The sequence below is a fragment of the Rutilus rutilus genome (assembly GCF_951802725.1).
Source record: "Rutilus rutilus genome assembly, chromosome: 7".
Taxonomy (NCBI): Eukaryota; Metazoa; Chordata; class Actinopteri; order Cypriniformes; family Leuciscidae; genus Rutilus; species Rutilus rutilus.
Window position 1 is genome coordinate 25,619,211 of NC_140221.1, and position 15,726 is coordinate 25,634,936.

The 15,726-nt window shown below is 38.1% G+C and overlaps 1 protein-coding gene across 2 annotated transcripts; it reads left to right on the plus strand.

Moving 5' to 3' along the window:
• Positions 1-8,521: 8,521 nt before the first annotated feature.
• On the plus strand, positions 8,522-12,885 carry ckma (creatine kinase, muscle a). Of its 2 annotated transcripts, none has more exons than XM_084413268.1 (8): positions 8,522-8,709; positions 10,053-10,261; positions 10,380-10,534; positions 10,737-10,869; positions 11,144-11,315; positions 11,869-11,992; positions 12,082-12,271; positions 12,397-12,885. In XM_084413268.1, the coding sequence occupies exons 2-8, from the start codon at positions 10,069-10,071 to the stop codon at positions 12,573-12,575; spliced, it is 1,146 nt and encodes a 381-aa protein (XP_084269394.1). In that variant the 5' UTR covers positions 8,522-8,709; positions 10,053-10,068; the 3' UTR covers positions 12,576-12,885. The 2 variants fall into 2 exon arrangements, with proteins under 2 accessions (XP_084269394.1, XP_084269395.1); XM_084413269.1 differs by having other exon boundaries at positions 8,633-8,821.
• Positions 12,886-15,726: the final 2,841 nt, after the last annotated feature.

Below are 15,726 nucleotides of genomic sequence, written 5' to 3' on the forward strand. Positions count from 1 at the left end.
TTGTTTTACTCAAAGACTAATAGGTTGGAGTGCTATAATATATGAGCAGCACACAGGTGGTGAACTATATAGCAGGCCTACCACACCCATAAAGACAACATCAAGAGCTTACCATGTCAGCAAAGATTTAAAGTTCAGTCCAAGGCTGCCTGAACAGGCAGGGTTCAATGCATCAGCCAAATGCATCAGTAAATCTTTAAAATAAATGTAACCAGTGTCTTGGAAATGCACATGCATAAACTGCTTGGTATATATATCTATATATATATATATCTATATCTATATATATATATATATATATATATTTTGCAGCAGTAGTTTACTAAATACATGTAAGTAGGGGTGTACAAGTCTATATAAATGTAAGAAGATATATAATTTAATGGTATTACCCTGATTCAGATTCAGTGATTATATACAGCACTTTGAAATAACTTATTGTGAAAGTATACTTAGTTACTTTCTCCATAAAATTACCAATTATCCCCATGAGAATGGAACGCATTTCATTGTGAATATTTCGTAAAACATTCAATTTGATGCAATGTATGAATTTTATCAACAATTTACAAATAAATCTCTTCTGTGTGTGTGGCATGAATGAGCCACAATGAATCTTCACAAATCTGATGTATTTTCTTCCTCACTTCACCTTAGCTAACATCGGAAAAAACACATTTGGATGACCCTCTCAACCACAACCATGTCAGTTGCTGTGGTTTGTTTCAAATGGATTACATAACTTAACTACTAACTGATTAAGCTCTAACTCCTTGTCAGCTGACATCCTGAGCCCTGCCAAACAAACAAAGGCTTTTTTAATCATCTGAAGAAAAACACCAAACCAGCTGCTCCCACAGACATCCGCCCAGTACCTATTAATCATCTATTAATCAAGCAGTCCAGAGAATTGAACATTGTCACATCTCCATTGTTACAGTGTTAAGTCAGTTCACTGTTGATCACCGATGTCACAACTCACTCAGCAGAGTCAAGGTTAGTTCTGCAGGGTGTATTTAATGAAATGTGTTGGTGTATTTTCTAGAGCTAAAGCTTAAGAGAGATTCTATAGAGAGCAAAAGGGACCAAAATCATATGAACCACAGACACGTTTTGTTGTGATAGCCAACCTAGAACACAACAGGAAACAAAATAATACTGCTCTCTGAGCAATTACTGACACAAAAGCCAACTATACTCAGCTGGTATTGTTGGAATAAAATATAAATATAGCTTATATAAACCTCAAATAAAATACACAAACAGTTATCTAAAAGCAAACTATGTATTGAGAAAAGATCCGGATAATATGAATGCATTGTCAGTGCTTTTAAATGTCTCGAGTTTGAACAAAAACCTCCAGCAACAAAATTTCCTCATTGTTTAATTCTTAAATCAGTAGTTATTTATTGATTAATAAATGATTAATGATGCACTCTTTCATCTTACTGATTATGTTACATTCTCATAATCCTCACATCTCTCCCCTTTCTTGTTTTCAGATGGCAGTGGCAGGAGGTGGCCATCAGGGTGAGTTGTTGGTTGTTCTGTCTTTGAGGATCGGCAGCTATAGAATTGTCTATCTACAGGATCTGAAACACAAACAATAAGAACTCATCACTTTATGTGGTTTTTAATTTACACTCATCTGCGGTCTGAGCTCAGAACAACATTCCACATGCAACTGAAGCCACACAAACATCAGTAAAATCACATGGATGTGGTAAACCAGCAATCGCTCTCCAGTCATTAACTCATTTCATGAGGAAAGTCTACCAGCTACACTATACAGCGAGTGAGAAAAAGAATGTTTACAAAAGAAATGAAAGGAAAATAAGCATATACTTCAAACAAATTAATTTAAAATAAATTGACATTTTCAATTTGGGATATAGCTTAAAATAATTATGATTTCAATATTTTCACCAAGCAATATACACAACAAATTTCACAAATGTTCTATCTTTTAAAGTCAATTTTTAACTAAGCTTTATAAATACACAAATAAAGCTGTAATTTCAAAATTTCAAAATCTACAAAAAAATATTATAGTATTTCATATGCACTTAAATTATTTAGAGAGCGAAATCCTGCTTAATTATGTAAATAATATGTTGTTGTCTACTAGTGGCCTCACTGAGTTGCAAATTAATACACTCAGTCATATTGCATTTCATACAACACATGGCAAATGTACACATGATACACTCCTTATGTACTTATGTAAGTGGCTAGACAGTCACACAAGATGTGAATCTGTATGAACCATGGTGTTAGAATAATTATCTGTGGGTCCATTAGCAGACTCGCACTACTATGAAAGGGGAATATCTCACTCTCTGTATGTGTGTGAGAATATTCTTGTAACGTATGAGGCATTTTTAGCCTGGCTTTGCTGTCCGCAAGTTTATGAACTTATTTTCACATCACCTGTACATGTTTAAAGAAATCTACACTCGAAATATAATGTAATACAGTTATTTGAAACTCAGTTGAAAAGTGTGCAATCAATTTGCATATAAAAAATACTAGTTTACTTAAACTGTATTCATATGTATACTAAGTTCTGCCATTAATCATAAGCATCAGATTGTAATTTATATCAATTTCACTGATTGAGTTCTTTGCTGAGTCAATGCAATACAACCCAGAGACAGAGAGAGACGGAGGATGAGATGGAAGGGGGTTGAAAAGAGAGAGAGAGAGAGAGAGAGAGAGAGAGAGAGAGAGAGAGAGAGAGAGAGAGAGAGAGAGAGAGAGAGAGAGAGAGAGAGAAATAAAGAAAATAAGGAATAGAAAGAAAGAAAGAAAGAAAGAAAGAAAGAAAGAAAGAAAGAAAGAAAGAAAGAAAGAAAGAAAGAAAGAAAGAAAGAAAGAAAGAAAGAAAGAAAAACACAAAAACAGATCTTCCCTTCTGACGTTATGCTTGAAACATAAACGTGAACGCTTTACCATTTCTCGGATATTGCTGCAGTTCTGTTGCCGGTTGTAGGCTAGCTGTCAGGGTTCTGTCACTTCTGTCTAGTTTATTTCTTGGTTTTGTGACAGAACTCTGTTTTGCCGTGCGCTCTCTTGTCTGTATGCCTTGTTACATGTGCGGCGCAGTGCTCAAATTAAGAGGGGCGCTGCGTTTTGTATGTTGCTAGGCAACCACTGAAACAGCTGTCCTGTCAGTCAAGTAAACGTCAAATCAGCCTTTTATTTACTTGATTTACTTTCTGTTAACATTGTGGTAGTTACGGTTCATGAAGTCGTTAAGCTCCTGGTAACCCGCGAGAGCACCACAAGTTTAAGCGGTAAAACGCAGGCGCATAAACAGGACGCAGAACTCTCGCTGCCATAGGAAACCAATTGAAAATAGGCGCCTCTCACTGCAAAAAACGCATCAGTGTGATCGGCCCCTAAGGGTCCTTCCGATATTTTTATTTTAGTAAAAATAATAATGACAAATCTGATTAAATGCATGCAATGGATACGGTAAATTTCGTGAATTAATTATTTACAATCATTTATATTACGTTTGTTTATAGGCTACTTGCCATGTCTCTTTAAAATGTAAACGCCCCGCCCCACATCTAAAGAGCGCTGTGCGCATGATCGTTGACAGGACTGCTTGATTGGCGCCGCTCATGGGAGTAACTTGCAAAATCGGCAGTGTATCAAATACTTGTTCTCCCCACTATATATATATCAACGTTTTTTAATAAATAGTATATATTTATGCATATTATGATCAAATATATTGTATAAATTGTACATTGCGAGAAACAACGACTTTTTTTTAATGATGGGGACCCCCCATAAGACTAGATTCAATTCGAGCACTGTGCGGGGCGTGGTGTTTGGATCACGACACATCTGTCTAGTTTGGTTTCGGTTCTGTGTCGGGATCCGAACATTCATGCTCCGCGTGTTTGTCCTCTGTTGTGAGCGCACAGGATGAGCTTATGCTCGGTCTTGTCGTGTGAGCGTGCGGTTACGAGTTGTTGTGTTTTGCGTAGCACGTGGGTCATGTTTTCATCGGCCGCGTGCTTTCCTGTCATGTTTTTTCGTATGGTGTTTTACACTAGCTGTGTGCTTTCATGTTGTCATGGTTTGTGTGAACACGTGGCTTATGAGTGTTCTCATTAGCTGTATGTTCATTTTGTGTTAGCACATGGCTTGTGATTTGCTTTACTTGCCATGTTCTTGTGTTTTTGTTATTTTTGACAAATTTTTCTGTTTTTGTTTGGTGTGAGCACATGGCTTGTCATGTGTTTCCTTGTGCCATGTGCTCTCCTGTGGATTGTCTAGCCCCTCCCATCTTGTTACCTGATTGATTAATTTGCCCCACCTGTCCTCCCTCCTTACCTGCCTGGTTTGCTACCTATTTATTCTCCCTGTGGTTGCAGTGTCGAGTCGAGTCATGGGGTGCTTCTCAATTCTTATTTTGTGCATCCTCGTTTCCTTTCCTCGCCTCTCAGCTCCACCCCACCCCCCTGTAGGATGTGAGGAAAGGCTGCAAGGAAAGAAAATGAGGACAGAGGAATCGAATTAAAGCTTTTTTTATATATATATATATATATATATATATATATATATATATATATATATATATATATACACACACATTGGAATACTTGATCACTCAAGCATCGTCAGCAGCACTCTTATGTCGTTAAAGTTTGGTTATTTAAGAAATTCATAATAAATAATAATAAAGCAAGATACCCTGTTGAAATATGTGAGATGTGTGGTTTATATAAACTGCAAAGGTAAAGTACAAATTAAAATTATTGTGACCGATGTGAAGAGGGAGGAGAATTTACGTGCGTCATGTTTAGTCGATTAAAACACTTCCGCAAAGGATACACCCGTGTATCCTCGCTCTTGACTCCTCAGGGAGCCTCCTCACTCCTCGATCCTCGCCTCCTCGCGGTCGGTGCAATTAGAGAATTGAGATGTCCTTCAAGATGGCTGAGCTCGATCGGTTTCCGGGTCATAGGATGGAGGAGACGAGGAGGGATATTGAGAAGCACCCATGGTTTCCCCCTTGGTGTAATTTTTTGTTTTAATTTTATGCTTAATAAAGACCCATTGTTCTGCACTTGAGTCCTCGCTACTTCCACCTACCCAAACCCTGACAGTAGCTTAGACTAGTTTTAATTCTATATAGTCATCTATTTCTTTTTGATTGATCATTCATTTTTAAAGTAAGTTGCATAAAAATGTAGATTGGTCTAATTTGAATCTGAAAAAGACTTATTTAAAAGGCTTATTGCTAGTTGGTCGAACCAGTTCTTAAGACTCAGTTTTAACATAGTGGCTGTGTTTGTGCAACTTGCTCCTGGTTAGCATAACAGGTTAGTATTGGTTGATTAGCTCATATTTATATCTTCTCTCACATCTCAGACTCAACTTAAAAAACTATCCAAACATTTAATAGAAATAAAAATTGAAGTAAATTCGTTTACTTAATGCAATCAGACACTATTAGTGCATACTGTTGTGCATATTTCATTCCTACCAAAATAAAATTGCAAATAAAATGTAACACCGCTCCAGGTGACCTGTGAGACCTTCAGCTCATTCCACTGCACCCAACCGCCTGTACAGGCATGCAAACACACGCATATTTACACATATTCATTATAATTATTGACAAATGAAGTATGCAGGAAGTGATTCATTCCAAGGAGACAAAACAAAATTGTGCAAAAAAGTACAAGCTAGAACAGACATGCATACATGCTCTACCTTAAAATCAAGCCTTGGCTGAAGGTCATATGGAGTGTTTAGACTCAGATTACCTGCTGCCCTTCCAAAGGCCAAGTATATTCTTAGCCGCCACTGCTTGTTAACTTGCTACTCTCACCAAGACTACAGAACATGACGATGACATGGCCTCCCCGGACACACACATAACAAACATATAATTCTTCATAGAGACTCCATGAAAGACATTCTCAAGTCAAAATCTCACTTCCACTTCCACATTCTGTATGTGTAATAAACAACATTCTAGTTCGTTAGCAGTTACCCAACCATGCATCTTACACCACTTGATGACTATTTTTTTAACAGGCCATCATTTGACACAGATAATTTGAGGCTTTAGTGTGGTTCCATGTTTACATGTTCCATGTCCACTTTAGAAAAATGTATACCATGTTATTGCACACTATGATTTTATATCATGTTCAAAAATAGTACCTAGTAAGTAAGAACTGCAAATGAGAAAGAAGACTTTTTAAAAACTCTCTCTCTGTCCTCACTGTGTTGTGTAACTGTCCTGTAGTAACTGAAGCTGTAATGAGGGTCTGTTCTTTCACTCTAGACTATATGTAAGCACACTAATGTTACACAACCTACCCTCTCTCCCACATGCACACCATTCTGGACACCACCTCACAGACCTAGAAAGATTAGACATAACTATACACACCTAACTCAAAGAAATAATATTCAAAGATTGGAAGGTATCATCACATACCATTCAAAAGTTTGGGGTCAGTAAGATTTATTTTTAAAGAAATAATACTTTTATTCAGCAAATATGCATTACATTGATCAAAAGTGAAATATAGACTTTTATGTTACAAAAGATATTTCAAATAAATGCTGTTCTTTTGAACCTTCTATTGATCAAAGACAGCATCGCAAAAAAGTATCGACATTTCCACAAAAATATTAAGCAGCACAACATGATAAATGTTTCTTGAGCAGCAAATCAGCATATTAGAATGATTTTGAAGGAACAAGTGACTTCTTTCAAAGACCTCAGACTTTTGAATGTCAGTGTACCTCTAAAATACTTCTTAATAGTTCAAAAGTTGATAGGTAGGTAGATAGATAGATAGATAGATAGATAGATAGATAGATAGATAGATAGATAGGACAAACAGAAGACAGCTGGGGACATGGGGTGACACCAGAGGGCAAGGCCACAGTGAACGACCCTTCCCAACCAACCAATCTTAAAATATAAATATCCCTTGAATCTTTTAAAAAAAAACATGTCTGGCGCCACATTAAAGTCACCATGAAATCAAAATCAATAATTATTTTTGATTTATTTATGGAAAACTACAATGTTTATTATAAATGATTTATCGATGCAAGTCATTCTTTTAAATTTTTTTATTCATGTGCCCTCAATCTTTAATCAAAATAAATTTCTCTCCCTCTTGCAGCGACATCTCTTCTCTGATGACATGTTTACTGGTGGCAAGAGGGCGGGACAACCCGTCACTCACATGAGATCACAGCAATAGCAAACCATAACAATCCAACAAATCCAATCGATTACCGGTGGACAAAATCAAGTCCCACACAACATTTTTTCTTGTTCGAGAAGCTGTTTCACTCTTATATACGGGGGAAAAAAAGACTATCTCAACTTCTGTTTCATGCCGACTTTATATCTTAAAGTCAGAATAATGAATTGAGCATGAGAAGCAAATGAAAAACTTTAAACGTTCATCTCTGTATAATAAGCTGTGCTGGTATGTGTGTGTTGCATGCTTGACAGCTGCTGGGGAACATGTGAGCCATGGCAGGCCTGTTATTCACAACTGGTGCCATGTTGGAGACACTTAGACTAGCTTTAGAATCCTATGTAACCTATAGCCATGGTACAAAGATAAAATTAAACAATGCTGTTACGTTTAAATCTTTACAGTGCATTACTTAACAAAATGTATGTATTATGCAAGTTGCAGCTGAATGGATTACTAGACAGATAACATTGGGGGAGGGGGCTACCCATAATATCCAGTGAGACTCTATTACTGGGGACACTAACAGTGCCTCCCTGAGTGAGAACATGTATGTGTGCGCGTGACAGAAACTTGAGAGAGGGAAATACCTCTCTTTGAATTACAAAAAGACACAACAGTGTCTGAATAAAACAAACACTAAGAGTTCAAGATATTTTGTGATATTGATGGTTTTCATATAAACACTCACATGGCAACATAATTAGATCTGTAATAATTTTGCAAGATGGCAAAATCGTATGATATCATCTGAATTGGATCATACAAACAATTTTATAGTTTTTTTTATTTTCAATCATGGTTACGGTTATGTTTAGGTCTGGGCTGTATGTGCAATTAACTTTCACATGATAAAAGATGATGACCTTTTACCCCCAAAGCATAAATATGGCGTCCAACATGAACAGATAAATAAATTAAATGTGACACCCTAGCAAACTTAATCTGCAAAACTGCTAAGTGAATTTGCACCAAGAATTATGAGATGGCCGAAGCCTACCAGGTGATTTTTTTTCCAAAGCCATCGGCCTGACGTGAGCACTTCTGATATCCATGGTATGTTTGGCAAAAGTGCTGCTCAGCCTTTTTAGCATGGCAGACCCTCCATGTCCCATCACCCCTCCTCCAACCTAAACCCTACTGGAAAGCTATGTATGGGGTGGGAAGTGTAAATGGATATTCGAGTGGAGGGGGACACAACCCACAGCTGCCACCTCATTTAAGATGCCCGGGATCTAAATTGAAGCTTTTCTTACTCTAAACAGGGCATAAGAGACTGGGGCCAGCCAATCAGATTTCAGCGAACTCTAAAATGGGCCAGCCAATGGCTTGAAGGGGTTGGAGGTATATAAACCCAAATCGGACTGTTCTAGCTTGGGTGACCCCTATTTCGGCTTTGGTGAACAGGATCTGATCCCAAGGACTGTTACCACTTTTGTTGTCTTTTTTGCAGGTAAAGACATCAACATTCTTGAATAACCATCATTCACAGCAAGGAGAGTCTTAAAAAAAAGAAAAAAAGCAATTATTTGATTAAATTAGATAAAATAATTGAGAGAAAAAATGTAAGTATTGTAGTGTAATACTCCTTAAAATAGAAAAGCAAACTAGAAGTGATTAACTGGGCTGCATACATTTTACAATCTGTAAATCCTTTTAAAACCTTTATAGTCAGATGCTATTTGATTAAAATGTATTATGATAATGATACACTCCAACATGATAGCAGATGCACAATCTTTTTCATGAAAAAATATTGGAGTGTTTATTAAAGGCATCTGGATTTACTATGAAAATGGTAATATTTTTTTTTAATTTTGTGCATGTTTAAATATTTTGTGCTGAGGGACTCTTGGTTTGGTTGACCTGTTCTTAAATGTGGGAGCAGATGTCAAACATGTGATATACAGCAGTTCTGAGAGCATAATCGGATACAGCCATAAAAAATCCTGAGATGTGCTTATGTTTCTCATACTGACACATATGGGACAGGTTCCCTCTGCTGGCTTTTCTTAAAATAAAATCTTCTGATGGGTGTATTCCACAGAACAGAAATGAACACAAAAGAATTCAAATGACAACGTTATGTTTTGTATGTTACATAAAACTTGATTTCATCTAAACGATATCATTACACAACCATGACATGATTAACATGTGAGTCTGAGGAAACTGGTCAGAATATGTGGGAATACTATTTATGTGGAAAACAGTGCAATGTTTTTTGGAGACGTTCGAGATTATGTGAAAGTAATGGGAGGGAGTGAACACCATAGTAAAAATAGATCTGTCTAGATTTAGACTGGGGAGCGTCTCTCCTATTCCTGGTACAATCAGACATATCAAATAACAAGTGAGGACCTCAAGTGGAACCTGCTAGTATACCCCGTTTTAATGTGTGCTGCTGTGTTTCACATGTGTATCATTCTTCTCAATTCAATGGAAGCTGATGTTTAAGCAGTTATGGTTCTGCACTGAATACGGTTTCATTGACTTCAGTCAGCATGCTGTAAACACATTTTGAAACTATTTGGTAAATGGTAAATTTCTTACTACCTTTTTATAAATATAAACTTGAAGCTATAGTGTTTGCAGCAGTTGGCGACACAGTCATGTGGCAAGCTTTTAGACGTTTGGTTGAAGTAACTCTTTCCAGCCTAACTGACCAAGCAGAATTAATAAAATTAAGTTCAAACAGTTGAGGTCAGAGACGTGCGAGGTGTGGAAGTAATATATGAAAATTCAAGGAATCAAATGCAAATAATCTTCCTCACTTTCTCTTTGTCCAATCCGCAGTGTTAGAAACGCAACCATGCCTTTCGGAAACACCCACAACAACTTCAAGCTGAACTTTTCAGTTGATGATGAGTATCCAGACCTTACCAAGCACAACAACCACATGGCCAAGGTGCTGACTAAGGAAATCTATGCCAAGCTTAGGGACAAGCAGACCCCCACTGGGTACACCCTGGATGATGTCATCCAGACCGGTGTTGACAACCCAGGTGAGTAAAGACATCAGTTTTACATCCTTACCACATACAGTATTTACCCCAATCAAACCTGGATTTGTTCAGGAAGCACAACATGCCTATCTACTGATGAGATAACACTTTTCTCCAGGTCACCCCTTCATCATGACCGTCGGCTGCGTTGCTGGTGATGAGGAGTCCTATGAAGTTTTCAAGGATCTCCTCGACCCTATCATTTCCGACCGCCATGGTGGATACAAGGCAACTGCCAAGCACAAGACCGATCTCAACTTTGAGAACCTGAAGGTGCAAAACAGAAATAACTAATATTTTATAATCTTAATTGATCCTTGACAGGAGACAACAGTAAACTCCTTGACCTCAACTGTTAATTTACTTGAATAATTTGAAATGTGAGCTTGTCCCAAACCACATGGTAATGCTAACTAATCAGAATCTATTGTTTAAAAATAACTGGGACTGAAATGAATTAAATCTCTATTTGCAGGGTGGTGATGACCTGGACCCCAACTACGTTCTGAGCAGCCGTGTGCGTACAGGCCGCAGCATCAAGGGATACGCCCTGCCCCCCCACAACACCCGTGGAGAGCGCAGAGCTGTGGAGAAGCTGTCTGTTGAAGGTGTGCACACATCAGCGTTATTTCAGTATTATTACATATGATTATTGTATTGATTCATATTTTCAATACGCTTTGAATTCTTTTTATATTTTCAGTTTTAATTTCAATTTAAGTTTTAGTACTTTTTTTTAATGTAATATTTATAGCTTATTTTATTTCACACCTTACAAACCCCAACAACAGTTCAGAATTGTAAGGGTGAATAGCACAAGAATATAACTGAAGAACGAGAGTGTGGAATCAGTATAAGTTTGGGATATCTTTATTCCTCCAGCTCTGAGCAGCTTGGACGGAGAGTTCAAGGGCAAGTATTACCCCCTGAAGTCCATGACTGATGCCGAGCAGGAGCAGCTGATCACTGATCACTTCCTGTTTGACAAACCCGTCTCCCCCCTGCTGCTGGCTGCTGGTATGGCCCGTGACTGGCCCGATGCCAGAGGCATTTGGTAAGTCGAATCATAGTTATCTACTGCTGTGTCTCATTTCAAAGGTTGCGCTCTGCATTGTCGCAATTGTCGGCCGTATTCGTCGTTTAGGTTGTCTCATTTCAGAAAAGTAACCATTATAAATATGGTCGACATATTTCTTTCTTACTTTGAGACTCCCTCATTTCAGAAATGCAACCTTTACATCCCAGAGTAATGGTTACTTTTCTTAAATGCAGCCTCAATTACATATGAGGCCAACAAATGCGACCTTCGAAATGAGACGCATCACATGAGTTAAATGACTGGACAAAGGTAATTTATTATTTAATTAATCAATATCACAAGCAAGAAAGCAGTTTTTCAGAATATCCACGATGATAGCTACAGTGGTGCAACATCAATAAGTTCATATTGAGTAACATTTTAGACAATATATTCCCAGTTACTTTGTTTTTTCTACATCAATGAAAAAACTCCATGTTTGGTGTCTTCAATAGAAGACAATTTATATTAGCTGGGTAATATAAATTAGGTTTTGTATTGTAAATGGATGCCTATGCTTCAATTACAGGCACAATGAGAACAAGACCTTCCTGGTCTGGGTGAATGAGGAGGATCATCTGCGTGTTATTTCCATGCAGCAGGGTGGCAACATGAAGGAAGTGTTCAGGCGCTTCTGCGTTGGTCTTCAGAGGGTATGGAGAACATGCACAAATAAATGCACACACATAACTGACTGTTGTCACCTGGAGCATGTGAGCATGTGTGTGTTCTGCTTTGACAGATTGAGGAAATTTTCAAGAAGCACAACCATGGATTCATGTGGAACGAGCATCTTGGTTTCGTTCTGACCTGCCCCTCCAACCTGGGCACAGGACTGCGTGGTGGTGTCCACGTCAAGCTGCCCAAGCTGAGCACACATGCCAAGTTTGAGGAGATCCTGACCAGACTGCGCCTGCAGAAGCGTGGCACAGGTATACAAACACTGAACATGCATATGCAAAAAGCATAGAAATGTTTATTGATGTTAATGAAGACGTGTAGTTAACATCTCCATTTGTTGACCTCCACTTGTTCCATCTTCATTTATTTCTCTCAGGTGGTGTGGACACTGCTTCCGTTGGTGGAGTGTTTGACATTTCCAATGCTGACCGTATAGGCTCTTCAGAGGTTGAACAGGTGCAGTGTGTGGTTGATGGCGTCAAGCTGATGGTTGAGATGGAGAAGAAGCTGGAGAAGGGCGAGTCAATCGACAGCATGATCCCTGCCCAGAAGTAAAGCGGGAGCCCTTCTATTTTTTTTCCTCGTCTTTGTATTTTTTTACAGTCCATCATGTAATCTTACATCAACGCAGAGGAAACTGCTGCTCGAAAACACATAGACAGTCTAGCCTTTGCATCTGTCTTCCTTTCTTCTCTATTTTCCATGTCATTTTGCCATTACTTTTCAGTTGGTAACATCTTGGGATCAGATTGTCGGCTCAGGTGTCAGTGCCTGACGTCGAGGCTTCACCTCAATTTCAGCCTTGGTTGCAAAAAGTGAATCAATCAAGTTGTATTTGAATAAACATACCCCATTAAAACACGTACACATCTTGTATTTTATCATATTTGTGAGCATATATATATTTCAGTTTAGATGAAAGTTAAAAAATAATTTAATTTAAATTCCCCCGTGGTGAAAAAGTTGTTTATAAGTCTATGTGGTGTTTTTTAATGTGCTTTAAGTTAAACCATGTGCAAATTCATAAATTCATTTTCTCCTTAAAACTGCAGTGAAAAAAACACGGTTTGAAATTGCTGGTGTTTCTGACGTCACAAACTACCTTGTAACCAATCAAATCAACGTGCCAGTGGGCTTTAGCATATCATTAACGGCAAACTAGCAGGGGAGTCTCGAGAGATGCCAGGTTATCCCGGTATATTTTTCTGTTGATATAAAAATTGGGTAGATTTAGCGATGTATTTTACAGTGTTATGATTAACTATATGCCTTTCTCCACTGACGTTCTGAGTTGTTCAAAGCGTTTCTGATGATTAATAGAAGGCAGACTGAGATGGTGAACGGGAACATAGTTTGTGTAACATTAGCAACACATTATTAGCTGTTTGATAACATAGTCAAGCAAAAGACTAATCATATTAATTACCATTATGTGTCCGACATGTTTTTTTTTTTTTAAATATGTCATTTTGGTGAGATGAGTTTTAAGGGATAAAATGATTGACTACAGGGGGACTTTAACATATTCATGATAATATAAATTCATGATAAATAAATACATAAGTGATATTCTATCTCTTCTAATCAGACACCAAATAAAGTTCCCATAAACAAGAGGGACAGACTTTGCCATAAATCCGGATAAAACACAAATACACCAAACAATAATTGAACACAAGCAAAGATGCCAACATCAGTGAAGTTTATTTTCTCTCAAGATTTTTTGTTTCCATTTTAATATTTGGCCAGAGGTGCAAACACCTCTGGGGGGGAAAAAAATTACTTTCTGCAAATAGCATCAAGGTTTTAATCTCTGTCTCTCTCTTGCTCTCTCTCTCATATATATATATATATATATATAGATAGATAGTTTGTCCACCTGACATCTCTCTTGTCATATTGCATATTAGCTAAATGCATCATGAGAAACCCAATATCATAGCAGACAGTTTACATCACAGACAGCACAGCACTGAACTGGAGGGATTTGTCATTCAGACGTGTCACGCCCGGCACACCAACTCACAATTCTCCCTAATACTCTTTTTAATGCCTTTAAATGACATTACGAAAAGCTCATTCATACGGACACACTTTCACTCCAGGTCAAGTATGGCTGCCATAATCCTCTCACACAAACATTTCCTACCAGCAGAGAGAGAGAGAGAGAGAGAAAGGGAGGCAGGGCAACAGAGTAGCGCAATACACAGACGCACACATTCACACATACATGCACACGCATACACGCTCTCTCTCTCCCTCGAATTCTTTTGCTTTTGCCCGTTCTGTTATTTCACATATGTAGTCTCTCTTTCTCCATCCTTGCTCTGAATCATGCAGGATTGCAGGTTAGTGTTTCACTTCAGCACACATAGAAACGTCTGGAGAGCTAGCAGAGGATCTCTGCTCTAGCTATGAATTAACCTGGAATTCTAAAATACTGTATATACTATACTCACAATATTATCATCAGTATCATAATCTTTATATACAGCCAGAATCTGACTGATATAAACCAATAATTTTTTTCTCCCAAGATAATTATTCTAGAAAATAAATTAAGTACCTGTGCAAATATACACAATTCGAAGTGTTCACATTTAAGACATTGGCGCCTTCCAGTGGCCAAACATGGGTACAAACCCACAGAGCCGTAGGATGCAGCTGATTCAAGTCAACATGAGTGCACAGAGGTCTTAATGGACGTCGAACAGATACAGATCTTAGCAGTCCAAACCAGACAGAGCCGGTCTGATGCGGAGACCGGGTCAGACTGGTCCAGGACGTGCAGTCTTTACCCTGTTCAGTTTGAAACAGGAAGCGTCTCCACAACAGGAGTCCAGTCACAGAGCAGACAGAACAATGACACGAGGATTTCCAGTGATTCAGCAATTGGACGAGGAGAAACTAGGTGTCTTTGCGAATGTGCGGCACAAAAGCAGAGAATAAAGTGAACAACAAAAAGTGGATGAATGATGAGATGTCAGACTTGCAAGGTGGGCTAGGAGGCTCACTGTCTGGCTAAAGGTCAACGGTGAAGCACCACAGTGATACCTGTGGAGTCAGTCATCACAAGTGAACTTTCAAGCATCTCAAAGCATTTGACATACATAGCAGACAAAACCAAAACCAAGAACCAAGCTTGTTTTCTGTACCACAATCCAATACCCTCTCATGAACAGAGGGAGATGCCATCACAAACATGGAGAAAGTGGCGTATAATCCTTTAGTATCTAGAATATATTTCACACATGACAGCACAATGACTCCCCAATCAAAAAATAACAGACCAACCATATTAAATCAACCTGTTTATCCAAACTGAACTAGCAAGAAATGTCCTATACACTATGCCCTCATTGCTCAAACCATGTACTTGATCAATATCTTACTGTCTACGGGCTGGCAGCACCAACAGGGTCAAAGCATGGCTTTGCATTAAGATAGAAACAACTTCTAGACATGACAGTAACATCTAATGCTATTGCACAATTATCACCATTCACAATTACATTTTGATCACCATCGGTTGTGAATTGCTTATGCTTGGCAAATTGACAACTATTGCAAAACTAGGCCTTGTTACACATCAAAAACCAGAACTGGTTCGATCAAAAAGTAAGCCAAGAGTATTATTTTAAAAAAGAACAAATAAGCTCCAAACCAACCTAATTCTACCCATGACAAAAAAATCTGAAGCAGCATA